Consider the following 16,635-nt stretch of genomic DNA (forward strand, 5'->3'; position numbering starts at 1 on the left):
GTTTTTACCACCCACTCATATACAAATCGTTGATATCAGCTTTTGTAGTATAACATTATCTACGACAACGATCAGTCTATCCTTTACACCGGAAGTTTATTCGATATTATAAAACTGATTACCCGTATTGCAAATCCATGACTTAGTGCACTAGTTTGGTGTAATCGATGTTTCAGAGTTTAAGAGTAACATATTGTTATGTAATTTTAGTTACGACAAACTAGAACGGGACAACTGGCATGATGAATCACGTGATCGCTGACACTGCCGAGGAATGTTCGCCGGACTTTCCCGAGTCCTCGAGTCCCAGTTACTATGCAACCTGCTCCCACACGTTGTGCTACATCAACAATGACATGGCCTGGCTTCTGTGAGTATTCAACCTTAAACTCTGCCTGTATCTGTAATAGAAACCAATTGTATTTATCGCCGACGAACACCTCTGATATCACAATAGATTCAAAGCTTACTATGTATGCGCCATCTTGTGATTATCAAACTATGACTAGACTGTAGACTTATGAAGGTATAAGATATTTGAATATAACGTTAAAATTATCAGTTTTGATATAAAATTATTTTTTATTTAATGATAGGCTCGATAATTAGTGTTCAACACAGTTTTCAATTTTTTGATATTACATATTTCAAAGGTATATCATTTTCTAGACAAAAAGTTAAGGATTATGATTTTTTCTGTCATTAAATGAATAGAGCTTGACATTCATTGACCACTGTTTTATCACAAACGTATGCACAATAACTTTTCAGTAATGATTTGCCAACCCACAGTTAACGTGCGGCAAGACATCTTGTAGCACAGGGTTAAAATCAAAATATCAATTGTTGTTTTATTGTCTTTGTAGACTAAACGTCAAATCAATCGACAACTTTAGTGTTTCTTCTGAATGTCCTGTCATTTTGCATCCTGTTTTGAACGTCTGTTTGCATGATACGTCACATGACAGGTGCAGAGGCTGGCCGAGCAGTCGGAATGCTTAACGCAGGATAATCACGACGAACTCTAGCTGCATTCTTCAGTGTCGATTGTGGCATCGATTGCAGATGACCGGAAACGTCACCGAGAGACCTTGATCGTTATTTGACCATGTAAACATGAGACTGCTTTAGTGGCGGCCTATACACTTTTACTGATGAGCCCAGGTTTTGGTTGGACTTTCATGATGACAGGAGGCATGTTTGTCGTGGGTAGGGAGAGAGTTGTATGTGTGTTGATTGCTGTGTCACTGAGCATGACCGTTTTGTTGGGACCTCGGTAATGAATATGGTAACAAAGATCAGTTTTGAAAATTGGCCTAACCTTTCACGTTACCTTCACCGGATCAAGCCTGCGCGGGACATGTAACATCAACTTATTACGCGGCATCCTGCCAACCGACAGGTGCTTGCTGATTGTCTTCGTCAAGAATGGTAACGAATTCCACAAATTGCCATACGGCGCCTGATTCGCAGCCGATGCTTAGCCGATGTCGTGCTTTTATTGGGGCCAGTGGAGGACATACTCACTATTGATATTGTGCTGAACTAAGTATTTTGGATTTTCAACGCCATTTGGATTTACTTATTTCAGAATGTTATGAGCTTTTTCTGTAATCGTACATGACACGCTTGAATGAAATTACTTCAAAGTGGATAATTTTTTTTTCTTGTTGTTTGACTTGCATTGCATATTCCAAAGGTATTTGTCTTTTGATACAAATAAATCTATATTTAAAAAGTGATTTCCTAAATGTGCCCAGTATATGATATGAAAAGTGGTCACGGAATTTAAAAGGCGCTTGAAACAAACGTATATACGGGTATTAAAACTCGAAGGAAACATATGTATAGAAGAATTTAAGCTATTTAATTATTATGTGTTCCTTACAATTTATCGTAAGTTTGGTTACACATCGATGTTGAAAACATGACTTGGAATCGCCATAAAGAAACTTACCCCAGCGGCCGAGGCTTTGGCTAACCATTTGTCATGTAGAGCTTGGGTGTTTTCACTTACTTCTCTCTGTAGTTGCGTTACCCGACCAGGACCTGCAGTCAGTTATAGATGAATTACTAAAGCATTTCCGACTGTTTTGATGGGTAAGCCGTACAATTCGTTATATCAAACAATACAGTCATCGGGTTAAATTAGGATAATAATCCAGTTGTTGGAAAATATTAAGAAATAAACTGTTACAATATATAAACCACAATTACGAAATGTTATATATTATATTTTACATCGTAATTATATTCCATTCATTCGCTTGTATCTTTTGAACAATCTGTAGTCGGTATTTCACTGCTTACAAGTAGGCTGTATATTTCATTCGTGCTTGGAAACAAGACCTTTCGTAACGGTCTAGACCTTAACTTGAAATAGATGAAATGAAAGCCAAAAATAGAATACAATTTTGTTTTTACGTTTCATGAGACTGTTGAATATGTGTAAGAAAAAGCGAAGAACAAAAGGGGAGTATATTTGCTCTCGCAAACGACTTCCGTTATCATTAAGCTACACCCGTTGAAGCCCTGTAACATTTTAACGCAGTGGTCGGCATTGGTTTCAGAAACTGTTTTGCATAAAAATCATTGTTTCATAACGAATCAGTAATATGATTAAATATCGTTAAAGGAATCAGAATACACTATCAGAGAACTTAATGATATGTATTTTGAAATCATCATCTTATCTTTTGCATTAGTAGAAATCCAACACTGTTGGTTGGGCTGTTAAGGACAGATCGCGGGATTTAATTATATCTAATAATAACGTTGTTACAATATCAACGTCACATGTCAGCTTGTGATGATTATTTGTCTGCAAACCTGTACCGGCCATAAATCGATGCTTATATTTACAAATTACTGACAATGAAACGCAAATGTAAATATGTCTTTTTATTTCCATGCTTGACACCGTCAATCACACATAGCCTAGTCTGCTGATGTGGCTTTATATCGTAGGTGTAATAAGTAAATCTTTCAAACATATGATTCTTATATGTCCTAGTATTCGGAACTCCGGAATGGCTGGTATTCCAAGGGAGATTTCAATCATTAACAATTGAGTATTGTTAGGCTGTTTCATCTAATGCAGTTACAAAGGCGGATAAACACAAACAAATCACTGTCGTGCTTCCTAATAGAGACGCATGCGCAGACGGGTGTCTGTATGTTCTGGTGTGACCAAGATGAAACAACAGTTTGGTTGTAGGCGTTTAGACGAGCTACGAAATTGAGTTTCATCTGATTATAATCTGTATTAAGATAACAGGGTATATTTAAAATGATAGACAAAACACGTGAACAATCGTCGGAAGCAGTTTTTGTATAGGGTTCAGAAATACAAGTTTTCAGGAATTAGCTAAATGTATTCCAGAGTAATTAACTACGAGTTCATACTTCATCTTTAGGTCATCAGTATTTAAAATTCTTTATTAAGAGCCTATTTCAATCAGATTTAACATTCATTCAATCACTTTACCTAATGAACAGGTCACTTTTTCCATTCCTGTTTTTTGATGATTTGAGGCACTTTGTGTGTATGATGGATGTTATGCCTTTTATCCATGTAATTATTGCGTTCGGAAATTTCATCCTGCAGGAATACATTAATGTCTAACAGGTAATATTTTCTTCTTCCATGAAAAATCAAAACGATGTACATTTCTTCCCTTAAGTTTTATGATCATTCCGTAAATACATCTTTTTGTCCTGTGGCCCCAGGAAAACCATGAAAACTTTGCCAAGATTAATGAAACTGGATTAGTCATCGTCATTGACTTTTAATCTGTGCATGATTCGATAGGAGAACATGAAAGAATGCCAATACAATGAGGCTTAATTAGGGAAAAAACAGAAATCGTGGTTTTCTTTACCAAAGACAGAAACAAAGAATGGCTCTTAGTGCAAAATTAAAGTAATTGGTACATTGCTTACCGTTCAGAAATAAATGTAGATTTCACTCATTAATTCCATGATTCACTTAAAATGTAGAAACAAGTCAATCTTAATGCGCTATATCTATATCGTTCCCTTATTAGTTCACTACTTCATTCAGTGACTATAATACACTCACTAACTCTCAGAAGAATGTCTTCAGCACATCTTGATACCTGAGTACTGACGAACTAATTTATATCAATCTTACCTTTGTATCTTGTATGTTTCTGAAGTTTTGATTAATTTTACTTAAATGATGATATATTGGAAAGGTCATACTACCAGTCTTCCATGCACGGACAACTGTAGACATAGGACATACTCATGTTTAAGTCGTTAAGGTATAACTCCGGACAATGGAGGAGGATTAATTGGTCTCCGGGCTTGTGGAACTTCTTCATGTACCCTGGCAATATATCAAATATTGATATTAATACATGTGTAATGATTTAACAATAACATCGACATTAACCTTTGTTCCTCATTAGCCGAACTAGGTTTCAAATTATAGGACCTTAGCATCACTGACGAGTTTTAGAATGGCGAAACAGCTGTTTGATAGAGTTTATTTTATCATTGAGTCTCTCTGGAGCCCTGTAATTGCGATATACGATGTGTTATTATAAATATTCGTATTGAAAGTTGTCATTGTTTTGTTTCTGTTGTATTTGTATTGACTCTACGGATACGACCTTACAATAGCAATGTAGAGAAGTCCTTGATGACATTGAAACAGCCACAAATACATTATATACATACAAGGTCGCAAACACTTGCAGATACGTGCTCAACTAAATATGAGATTGGTGTAAGTGTCATGGGAACATATCTTATAAAAGGGTCATTAACCTGTATCCTGGGAGACAACGTGTACCCGCTGAGATAGACAATCTGTACATTGGGAAACACGTTGTACCTGGAAGACAATCTGTTCCCTAGGAGACAGCACTTGGGAACAACCTGAACCATTGAAACAAACATGCACCCTAGGGGATACCCTGTTCACTTGGATACAACCTTAACCCTTGAAAACAACCTGTATCCTTCCTGGGAGGCAACCCGTACCCTGGGAGACAGTATGTATCCTGAAAAACAACCTGTACACTGGGTGACAACATGAACCGTTGAAACCAACATGTCCCCAAGGGGATACCCTGTATCCTTGGATACAACCTTAACCCTTGAAAACAACATGTATCTTGGGTGTCAACCTGTACACTGGAAGACAGCATATACCCGCGGAGACAACATGTACCCTGGGAGACAACCTGTTTCTTTTCAAACAACATTTACCCTGGAGAAAAAATTCAAATGAACATACTGCGGTTTCATCCGTGGAGGTTTCTAGGTATATAGATTACGGCACACCCCGGTGACTGAAACCCTACTATCAATGTCTACCATCTTTGGTAGTAGACAGCATGGCTTCACTGTTATACGCTGGACTTATAATCCATTTATTTTTCTTTGCTTTCCACGGAATATTATCTGAACTTTGTGTAGTGAAACAACTCTTTACACGACAGACTCAAAATATAAACGTTTAAACCTAGAGGGGTGAAAAGGAACCTTCACGGGGATTCAAGGTCGAAGTTTTGTAGAATATGCTTACGACATGACGAAAGAAGAATTAGACAGAAATATATCAAAATAATGAATTATTAAAAAAACGTCACAGCTGTTTCATCCTTCTGCGGTTCGCGGTGATGTTAGGAACCAAAAGTTTTAAATTAAGGTAATGACAACGAAATTCAAAATTTTCCTAAATACATCAATATCCTTCTAAGTCGATATGAATTCCTGTCACTTATATGAAACTTAAACTAGGGATATTAAGATTTATTTCAATAATCCATACCATGTCTATGTAAACACGGCAGTGGTGACGACGCCGTAACAGAATACAGGGTCCTCAAAACAACAATGGATATCGTTAAGTTACATAAGGTATAGTTACTTGATGACATGGAGATTAGGTATGGCATTGTACAGCTTATTCTGAAATGTTACAAACTGCATGCAATACTTACAATCGAACGCGAAATCGGCATGATCGCTGCCATCCACAGCCATTAACACGGGGGAGTTCGCCATATTTCTGATACGTAGCGTGGGTGTGGTGGTAGGGATCGTGGGTTTACAGAGATAGTGTTGTACTGACCGTCCTATTACTTGTAAATACCTGTAATGGATATAGGTCATCAGTACAGATATGGTTTTGTCCGAGGCCTAACAATGTCCCGTTAATATACACATATATATATAGCATTTATCCCAGTAGTTGTAACTACAACTTATGTAATGTCACGTCTTGGCCAGGTTGTGGAATACAATTATAAATAACCATGATAAATTCATAAATCACGGGGTAAGTATAAGTTAAGGGTTCGATTTCAGTCCTCAGATTGTCACGTACTACCTATAACGAAATCAAACACGGTATACACAACATGCCACGGTAGTTATTGGATAAAGATGTCTATGTGATAATGCATATTATTTATCATTCCAGGGTCACTAGTATAAGGCTGAAAAAATTCAGACATATCATTTCTGACATTTTCTTTAGTTTTTCTTGTTTTTTGTTTTTGTTTTTTTTTTTTTTTTTGTTTTTTTGTTTGTTTGTTTTTTGTTTTTGTTTTTTGTTTTGTTTATGTGCTATCTTAAACCGCTAATAATTAACGAGTAATCATCGTTTTGTTTAGGGATTTTGGTCGTTTTTTTTATTCTTTTCTTTTTTTTTTTTTTTTTTTTTGGTTGGGGAGGACGGAGGGGTAGTATATCTTTCAATATGATTGGAAAATATTTCATGACAACCATTCTATTTTCAAATGCACATTTCAGGATTCATTTCATAACGCCTGAATGTCCATTTCAATTAGGTTGTAAAGGTTTCCATGCATGTTTATCTACTGTAAGCGCGTCCTGGAAATTAAAATCATATATATGTATATGTGATTTATGGAAAGGTGTACCGTAATTGGCGGCGATGGTAATTGTCTTACAATCACGGATATACTGTGGATACTTTAAAGACTAGAACAGATTTAATGGAGGGTTGTTATGCAAATTCAAATATTTGACTGGAAATGGCATGCATCACGTGTCCATTTTAATGTTATTGATGTTGTCATATAAACGACAAATGTGCGCCGTCAAAACAGGCGTTTCTTTTGACGGATTGCAATGTCGGAATGGATAATCCATCACAATTTCATTCGATATATAATCTTCACATGTCAAATGTAACAGATATGGCACTGACAAGCCAGAGGTATTACAACATACAGAGACTGAGTAGTCTTACCAATTCGTTTTTGTTTTCGCGAAAATTGATTTACAATCAGTGGAGAGACTTTTGTTTGTAAGCATGGAAGAATTATGCTGATGATGAGACCGAGAAAATGTTGGAATTTCTGACTGGCAATAAAGTAGTTGCGTATACTGGTAAGATCTTTCAACAAGACTATTGACATACCTGTGATAACAAACTGTATCACTGCTTTGGCTAACACATATTTCACACCAAATCCGAATTCAAGGAAGAGGTTATGAAAACACCTCATTAAACATGTGCCAAATCCTTCAGACTTACTTTTAGATATAGCTATGCTGTCTTATCTTTAAATAACAAAACATTGATCACGTCATTTGTACATACCAGTCACAAGTGTGTGTTACATTATAGCCTAAATTTGGATCCAAAATCAAACGGATGCACTTGTTTTGTTGTGCTATTTTGCAATTCATCGTACATGTCATGACGTCACAGCCAATTTATGACTGGCATAGCCAATGATATGTGGTATAACACACTAGTGACGTATACAAAAATATTACATTGACCGGTTAACACGGGAAACAGCCGATTATATGATGAAAGTATATTTTGCATGAGCCAGCTTGTATGTTTCGCCCAATACCTATTTTATAGATGTTTTAAATACTTTGAACGTCATTATTACGATTAAATGCAACGACAGTGCTTCGAAAGAAATAGACCGCTTAATGTATCGATGTGATATAATCGATGAACTTGTTTTTGAGGAGTTATCTCCCATCAGTCAAAAAGGCAATATGTCTAACGCGATGTGGACGGCAAGGGAAGCAACTCGGTCACTCTTTATAATTTCCGTAATAGGTCATAATACAAGTGAAGTTAACTACAAGGAAAGAAATTGATGTTATATTTTCCAGCGGTATGGATTACCGAAAATCGTTCCTATCTATACTCTAAATACCTAAATGTAACTATCAACAAGCACATATGTAATAGGTATCCGTAGATAATGTTCGTTACACTGAGAGCCTGTTGCTGGACTTTTAGTCTCCGAGGTTTTGCCATCATCTGGATGCCACGATTTTATACTAATGAAAAGTTTCATGGTTCAGAATATACACATCTACGTGACGTTTAAAATTATCAGATACTGTTCCTAGGTATGAAAATTGTCAAGTTTATATATATTTTCTTTGGTGAAATAAACACGCATCTATGATAAATACCTATGGTCACCCGACGAAATAAGCACCAGCTTACAAATAATCAACATGTTCAGATGAAGCATGAATAAGTCAGATACAGCTTGTGGTTTGGACTGAACTGACTAGAATATAACATGAAACAAGGAAGATGTTTTATAACAAAATTCTTGTGTTTGCCGTAAACAGATCACACACAAGGGATGAATATTCGGACCTAAGGCGCTCTGTTGAATCAACGGTATTCGTGTGAACAGGAACAACACTGTTTGATCACCATTCGTGTACAGTAAACCGCCTTGTGAGTGATGATCATGTTATAGATAAGTGTGTTTTGATACCATACTGTTCTCGTTTTAGACAGAGAAACGACACCAGAGATCCATGTTTACGAGGAATTTATTCAACACATACATGGATGACATTATCATACGTGTTTAACGACTTCAAAAGCTGAAAATCAACCATTGAATACATTTATTAAAAGGACCATACCACTTTCACATAGGAAATATGAAATCAACGCCAATGTGTCAACATTCTGTAAATGTATCCTTCCATACTGGACCAAAAAGTATTGCTCACTAGGAATTACAATTATATTTCATAATATGCCAGTGAGAAAATGTTATACTACATCAAAAAATGGAAACGGTTCACACGAGACGTGCCACGAGATTTCTACTTTTGAACGAGAAGTAAAAGCAACTGTCTTTGCCACTTAACAGTACGTTGGAGTTACATTACATTTTGCAGTTTTAAAGAGTTCCATATAGGAAGTTCATTACTGAAAACGAAACAACTGCATATAGCAAGTATATAATGTACAAGTAAAGCCTGATTGATGATTAAACCATTGTCAAAGGAAGCGTAAGCTCAACTGGAAGTTATAAAACTGGTGTACAATCATTATAAGCCTGAAACTAAGGTTTTATAGAAATATCTAGCCAAGGATACCTCGAACAGTGGTGTCAAATACCGACACATTTAGATCTGTGACTCTGAAGGGAAATGAAATTTATCCTACCTCATATTATCAAGAATATAATGTCACAAACTAGGCTATAAGGGAGTTTTATCATTGTTTTAATCTTTCCCCAATCAGGCTGACGATTAATCGAAAGTAGGTCGACAAGAATTACTTTTCAAATCAGCTAAGGATTGGTTCACGTGTTCGTATTCCTGAAACCTTACGCTTCCTTTGGGCATGATCAAGTAGCAGAATGACTTCTTATTTCCACAAAGAGTGCAATGCTGACTATTTGATTTACAGGGATGTCAACACATCACAAAATGCTCAAGCACGTGAGTGTGTTCTCGTTGATCTACATATCACAAAAGCGGTTCTGATTGGTCGATAACATAAACACGTCACAACGTTAATTTAGATATGACAACACACGAATCCCTCTCTTACATATAATACAAAGATTGTATCACACGTACATACTTCACATACCTGTATACTCATACACACTCGATAATAGCATAATTAAACGACGACTCTATCTTTATATTGCACATCCACCTGAAATTCCACAAAATTAGCTACATAAGTTATAAGAAAAGTAATCCCTTACGATGTAACCCATGCTTTCTTCTGTGATATACTGATGTCTTAACACGAATGCCTAGTACTCTCAAAGAAACTCTCATAATGTCTATCGAAAATGACATCTGGATTTAAATAGAATGTAATCAATGACAGAAGGCTCTGGTAATGGAGTTCGACGTTTACATTTGCTCCCGTGTGGCCTTGGATAAGTGCGATGTCTTCTATTTTTCTTTGTGACGACAGACAAGGACTGGACAGGGAGCGTGGTGTACTACAAAATCACTAACACTGCCCAAGATGGTTCTCCGAATCTTACCCATCCCTCTTGTCCCGGTCACGATGAAGGCAGCTTCACTTTTGGTTGCCACGTCGACAATTGCATGGCCAGGTTTTTCGGCAGACTCCACCTTAAACTCAGCCTCTATCTACAAGTAAACCAATAGATAAAGTTATTTTCTCTTGGCAATGAGAAATTCCTAATTGTTGTGATATAAACTAGAAATATAAAAACATCATATGCAAATGCACAAATGTTACATTGAAACTTGCATATCCTCAATGTTTAATAATAATTTACACTTCTTAATTTTAGACTGTTCTATTCACTGGAAAAATCGGGATAACTCGTTAAGACTGAACAAATTTGGTTCTATTAGACGTAGTGTTTAACACAATTATAGTAAAATGATACTTATACGTCATATATCAACATTTAATTTACAACTCTGAATTTCCTTGTGACATTTATATTGTTATTTAAATAAATTAAGTATAAATATAATCAGTGTCGATGGAACTGAATCATAAAATAGCAATTTACATATCTCTATTTCATCTATATTCCTTCGGTTTTGTTGTATTATGATATATGCCACAGTTCTGACCAATGTCTTGGCATCATTTATTACAGAAGTATTTACACTAACGGCTGATATTGGCAACTTTCTCTTACTACAGTGTAAACTTGTGATCTACGAGGGTTTAAAAACCTTGCTGTTTCTTTGAACATGAAATTGAAAGTACAATGAACTGAATTAATTGATATATATGCAGACAACATGGCGAAATGATCATGTCACTGCTAGAGTAAATTTATTACAAATATGCTGACATGTTGGTATTTTCTTGTTTGTTTCTAATTAGATGTACGATAAAAGTTACTATATTTATACTTCACATGTGACAGTCTCTTGGTGTTTACATGTCACAATAAGTTGCTACTCAACTACACTGTAGCGATAACATGATAAAGTAATCAGGTTGCCAAGGTTCCCGCCTACGTTGATGGTACATAATGTTATCGTGGAGGTTATTGAAACAGTGTTTTAAGACAGGAAATGCTAGTTCCTATCGTAAAAGGTTTTCAAGGTATTCAGGTTCCTGTACTGGAATGGAAACATCGCACTGAAGGTTCGACATGGAGTACGCAACGCTGGTTTCTTTTTTTCTGAAAGATATTAACTAGGTCACCAGCTACCATTGTATACATTATTGAGGGTTCATGATTATTTCCTTCTTAAATTTTATCAAGGTGTCGCTCATGTTTTTGTCCCTGACTTGGTTTATTCAATGTTGAGGATCATTACATCCATAATTCGATCCTCCCGGACACTTCATACCGCCGGTGCCTATCTAATTGCTTGAGACGGCAAAAGTTTCGACGTTAAGTAAATTGTGTATCAAACTATATCCAGTCGACATCGCGAAGAGAGGTTGCTTCAATGAAACGGCACTTGAGCATACACAAAAACAAATCCTGTTCAATTTATATCCACCAACGGGGAGTCACTACATCCGGTAACGGCCCTATATAACTCTCTGTTAATGACAGCCATCAAGAACCTCTGTGCGTGGTACGGGCGACAGCGAATTAGAATAATTACAGTCTTGATAATTGAAGAATTGGACGGATCTGGATAGTGTCTCTCAGGGATTACATTTACAAGTCCTACTTATCACATGGGTAATAAGCCATCATTACACACACCTATATATATATATAGCAATATATTACTTGTGTCGTTGTTCCGTAGAGGAGACCTTTGCTTACCCCTAATTTGTTGGCCTTCTCTATGAACTTCCGCTTGAGATCACACGATTTTCCCTCTACCTCTCTCTGTAACTCCGCTACCCGACCAGGACCTGAAAATAGAATTAAAGTTCTTATAACACAACCAGTAGAATATTTGAGCATGATGTTTCGATGATAACACGGTCAACTTCTTTGGGCAAATGGCAAGTGCGAAACATAATCGCACTGACATACGTATGTAGTGTACGAGAAGGTATGAAATCGACACTTGCGGGTGTAAACACGTGTCGTCAATATGGTTCACAAAACATTCTGTCATTGCTCGTTAAAAACCAAAATGCGATACGAATATATTAATGATTTGAGGTTTAAGTGAAAAATGAAGAAAGATATTCAGTTCTTTACTCGAGCCAGTAGTGTGATATTTGACGTTGTTTTCTGATGGCATAACCAGACGATTTCAACAAGACAGAGCAATTTTAAAAGCGGTCTTTTAAAAGGTTCTACAGTTCTGTAGATGCATCATGCATTAGAAAGGCTTATCAATATTCATTTAAATACGTTTTATACAGGATGTTTCAAACTCAGCGAATTAAATACGTATTCAAGCTGTGTTTCCATTGTCTATGTATAAATAGAAGTGTTGGTGGATTTCAGTGCAGTGAATGTAAAGACCTCTGCTTATATATGACTACTAGTTTTATCAGATGTATACTTTCTGATTTTGCTCTCTGAGAAATATAACGATGACGGTTACAAGCTGCATGATATAAGGTGCCAACATGAATGTCATATTCCTATGTACCGTGAAGAATCGGTATTACATTAACCAAACACGCGATACCGATATCATCAGCTGATATGTTACATTGAGATGTGAGAATATTTCCAATATGGGATGAATTGGCGAACGCAAACCATGGGCGACTCTAAAGTACATTTAATCCGTGCTTTCCGTGCGCGTCGTCTTAGACGAAAGAAAGTGATACAGTGTTATAGAGACATGACTGGACAGTGTCCTTAAAGAAATCCTGAATGGCTCCCATAAGGAGGAATTTTTGCGCATAAGGGATGTTGAGAGAGATGTTCATCATGGCCTCGGGAATGCTCTCTCTAAAATGATCGTGTTACTTCAGGACTTCATAACTTCAAATATTTTTGTATCACGTACATGATGTACATGGTTAAACTTAAGTCATGAAACTAGAACAGCTATCGACTTGACTCAATTCTCCTCTGCTTGATCGAAAAACTGTTCCCCGAGGAAAGGGCCTTAATAGTGTTATAGAAGTATATAGTCAATGCATCGTAAGAAATCAAATTACTAGCCAGACGTATGAGTTTTATCTATGAAACAACGGCTTCAACAAGTAGTGTTGGAACCGTTATTAACGTATATAAAAAGTCAGTTTTCATAATTACAGTCCAGCTGACTTTACAATGCATCCGGCGGACTCGCTTATTCGAGATATCTCCAGTATGGCGGAGTGTAGCGAATTATTCGTTTTCCAATTGTTTTTTCTTCCTCTGGGAATACTATCAATTTGATAGAAAGCAGCAGCCATTTATGGTCAAGTCCTGGAAAGCGTCATGTTGTTTGTGGAAATTAAAAGTGGTTCAAATAAAGCAATGCACGGTCATTCATCCTCAGCTCTCGTTCCGACTGATTAACATTCCATTATGAATAGAATGTGCATTTTCCATATCTTCGAATTAATCAAATGAACCTTAATTTGACTATTTATAACCATTCATGTGGTAGAAAATAACGAATAAATAATCAACAAAGTTAAATCAACAAGCTGTGATAATACAAATGTACTGGATTTTACCACTTGATCCAAGCAGATTTAAATCTTTTCAGATTATAAAAAAAGTTTGACTGATTTCGAATCATATGCCAGTCTGATTTGGTGAATATTGATCATCTCAAAAAGAAGACTTTGTGTACCGGCCTTCACAGAAAATGATAACCAATCTTCTTAAATAAACATGGGCCCGGTCCGCCTTCAAAAGCGAAGGTTGTGTTAATGTCTGTTATTGGCTGCGCTAAATCCTACAAAGATTGATAGACCATCATTCAGTTTTCCAAACTGTATTATGATTGTATTTTATCATTCTTGTCTAAAATTACAATGCCTTTAAATCCAAATCAAAACGAATTTCTACTAATTATTCCGAAAAAAAAAATTACCAATATTGTCTTCAATATTTAGCTATTATAAGTAGCATATAACTTATAAGAACATGCATGTGGTAATTATGATTGAGCTCGTTTCTACAAGGTGCAGGTTTCATATCCGTTAGAATTTGAGGGAAATGTCGACTAAATTATGCTTTTTATTTCATTAAAACATCAACAAGAAAATACCGACATGTTAACATAATCACAATCCAAACACAAACGTAGTAAGATCAGGACATAATATGAACAAAAGAAAGATTTACACGAAGATTCCTAAAAAGTACAAGGAAATTAAGACCAGGTGTTTCGATAGAGTGAGCGACTTCTGCTTCATCGACATGTCTTGTAAATTTTGGTCAACCCAAGTAAGTTATGTCACGTCCTCAATAAGAACAAGGTAGGCGGCAAAGGAATCAACAGGCAAACTTACGAGCATCAAACACGTCCAACTTCATATCGCACAAAGAAATATATTTCTCAATGCGATCACTCAGACATGTTCTACGAGTTTGTCCGTCATTTGGCTTATTGCACAAAAATAGTGATAATAGGAATTTTCCTTTGGATATAGAATCAACTGCGACATATAAGCACCATATGTTTGGAATGTTGCTATCCAGAAATAGAAAATTCACAATTGGAAAATTTAAATCATCACGCTTATCATACAAGTTAAGGAAAGGTGCCCATGGTGTTTTCGTTGTAGGAAAATATCGAAAAGAGAGGCTGATGTAATACAGTATGTAGTTTCCTTGATTTCTAATTCGGGTGGGTATATACGATGGACGCGGTCAATAAAGTTCTTGTTATTCAACGACAAGACGTCATCAATATATCTAGAGTGAAATTGAACGATTTTGCAAGGTCTTTTGTGACCTGTTTGATGAGCTCTGCGATAAATTCAGTATAGGATAAAAACAGCAAGAGGGGCAAAGTTAGTTCCCACAGGTATGCCAACAGTTAGTCGGAAGACCTTCCCACTAAACTCAAACTTGAAATGTTTGTATAAATGATACTCACTCATGGTAGTAGCGTTTATATAGTTTTCAGGACAGTGGAGAAGAAGCACTTTGTTTCCGGGCTTGTGGAAGTTGGCGCCGTACCCTGTAACATATCAATATAGAGATTACATTCAAATAAAACCAGTCATGATAGTGTCGCCAAATTGGATGAAATATTAACACAAGTAATATAAAAACATGCAACACATATCTCGCAGATGTATGTGCTATACAAAGCAGATTACGTGTGCTACAAAAAGCAGATTTTTTTGTAAATTTATTCTTATAGCAACCGACAAAATAGGTCAATTTTCATCTCTGGAACAATGTCGTGAAAGTATATCAGCTTGAGTACATGAGATTTTTATTATGGAAATTAGCATGGTTACAATGTTGAAAACAGAAAAAAGTATAATATTATCCCTATTGCAATCTCTTTTAATTTCCAAAACGTAAAATGTAAACATGGTTGATAGGGTGATATGGAAAGATTTTCGCTTCCTTTCTTCAACATGCTTTTACTCTATCTTCAATTTCTCATTGAATTTCATTAGTTTAAGATATAGGTACATATCAGTGACGGTAGATGAAATAAGAATAAAGCATTTAATTGTCTTATTGTAATTCCGGGCGTTTTGAGTACAACAGTTTGAAGCAGGCATATCACATTGCGCTGTCATTCATATTTGGACAAATCAATGTTTACCTTCTATCTTTTATTCTTTTATGTCATAGTTTAAACTTAACAAAATGATATATCATCAACGGTGTAACCCACCACACATAACAATAATCTTGACGGTGAATTGTCGCCATATCAGTGCTCTCAATACAGACGTTGTAACATCTGTATAGTTACTTTATATAGTGGAATTGCCGTATGTAGATATTACCTGATAACAGCTCATTGCCCGGTATCAGTGATCGAATTTATATATTACTAGTCACTTATGTGAAGTAGACTGAAAAATAAATTATCTGTGGGACTGAAAAGATCTCAGTGTGACTAATTGGTGTAAGTTTTACACTGTATATAACGTATATGGTACAATGTATAATTACAACAACAGAAGGGATTAGTGAGCCAGAAAGTGTTAAGGTCAACGAGGTGCCACGACGAAAATAAAGCTAATTCATCGATCCCGGAGCAGTCTTTGCTGTACGATTGATAGCTACGTGATTTCATTATATTTATTTTCCTTGCTGTCTTTTCTACGGGCCCCAAGCTGGCAACCACAATCTTCAAAGACACATTGACATGAGAAAATGGGAACCAAATATCTCGTTTCCCTTTTAATGTCGTACAAGGGTCATGTTAAGGGCTCGTCTAGCTATGTACCATTACAGTACCCATGGGAAAGTTCTGACTTACTGCAAAATCAATACAGTCGGATGTTTATCCTCTGAGAATCTCCATAACACATGGAGATTTGTG

At 36.2% G+C, this 16,635-nt stretch overlaps 2 protein-coding genes across 2 annotated transcripts in view; both read right to left on the reverse strand.

The window, feature by feature from the left end:
• Nucleotides 1-206: 206 nt before the first annotated feature.
• On the reverse strand, nt 207-6,039 carry LOC132546563 (universal stress protein in QAH/OAS sulfhydrylase 3'region-like). The gene is made up of 4 exons (XM_060210280.1): nt 5,976-6,039; nt 4,268-4,351; nt 1,958-2,049; nt 207-401 (listed from the first exon to the last, which is right to left on the reverse strand). Exons 1-4 carry the CDS (start codon nt 6,037-6,039, stop codon nt 207-209), a joined length of 435 nt encoding a protein of 144 aa, XP_060066263.1.
• Nucleotides 6,040-8,810: 2,771 nt separating this feature from the next.
• The window catches only part of LOC132546541 (putative universal stress protein SSP1056), a 63,143-nt gene continuing 55,318 nt past the window's right edge, over nt 8,811-16,635 (reverse strand). Inside the window, exons 2-4 of the mRNA XM_060210260.1 lie at nt 15,220-15,303; nt 12,033-12,124; nt 8,811-10,407 (exon numbers count right to left, since the gene is read on the reverse strand). Of these exons, the coding sequence (XP_060066243.1) occupies nt 10,204-10,407; nt 12,033-12,124; nt 15,220-15,303 (380 nt within the window). The 3' untranslated portion in view covers nt 8,811-10,203. The remainder of the gene's footprint in view (nt 10,408-12,032; nt 12,125-15,219; nt 15,304-16,635) is intronic.

Source organism: Ylistrum balloti, unplaced genomic scaffold (genome assembly GCF_031769215.1).
Source record: "Ylistrum balloti isolate Yb309-2 unplaced genomic scaffold, AGI_CSIRO_Ybal_v1 Utg369894, whole genome shotgun sequence".
Classification (NCBI taxonomy): domain Eukaryota; kingdom Metazoa; phylum Mollusca; class Bivalvia; order Pectinida; family Pectinidae; genus Ylistrum; species Ylistrum balloti.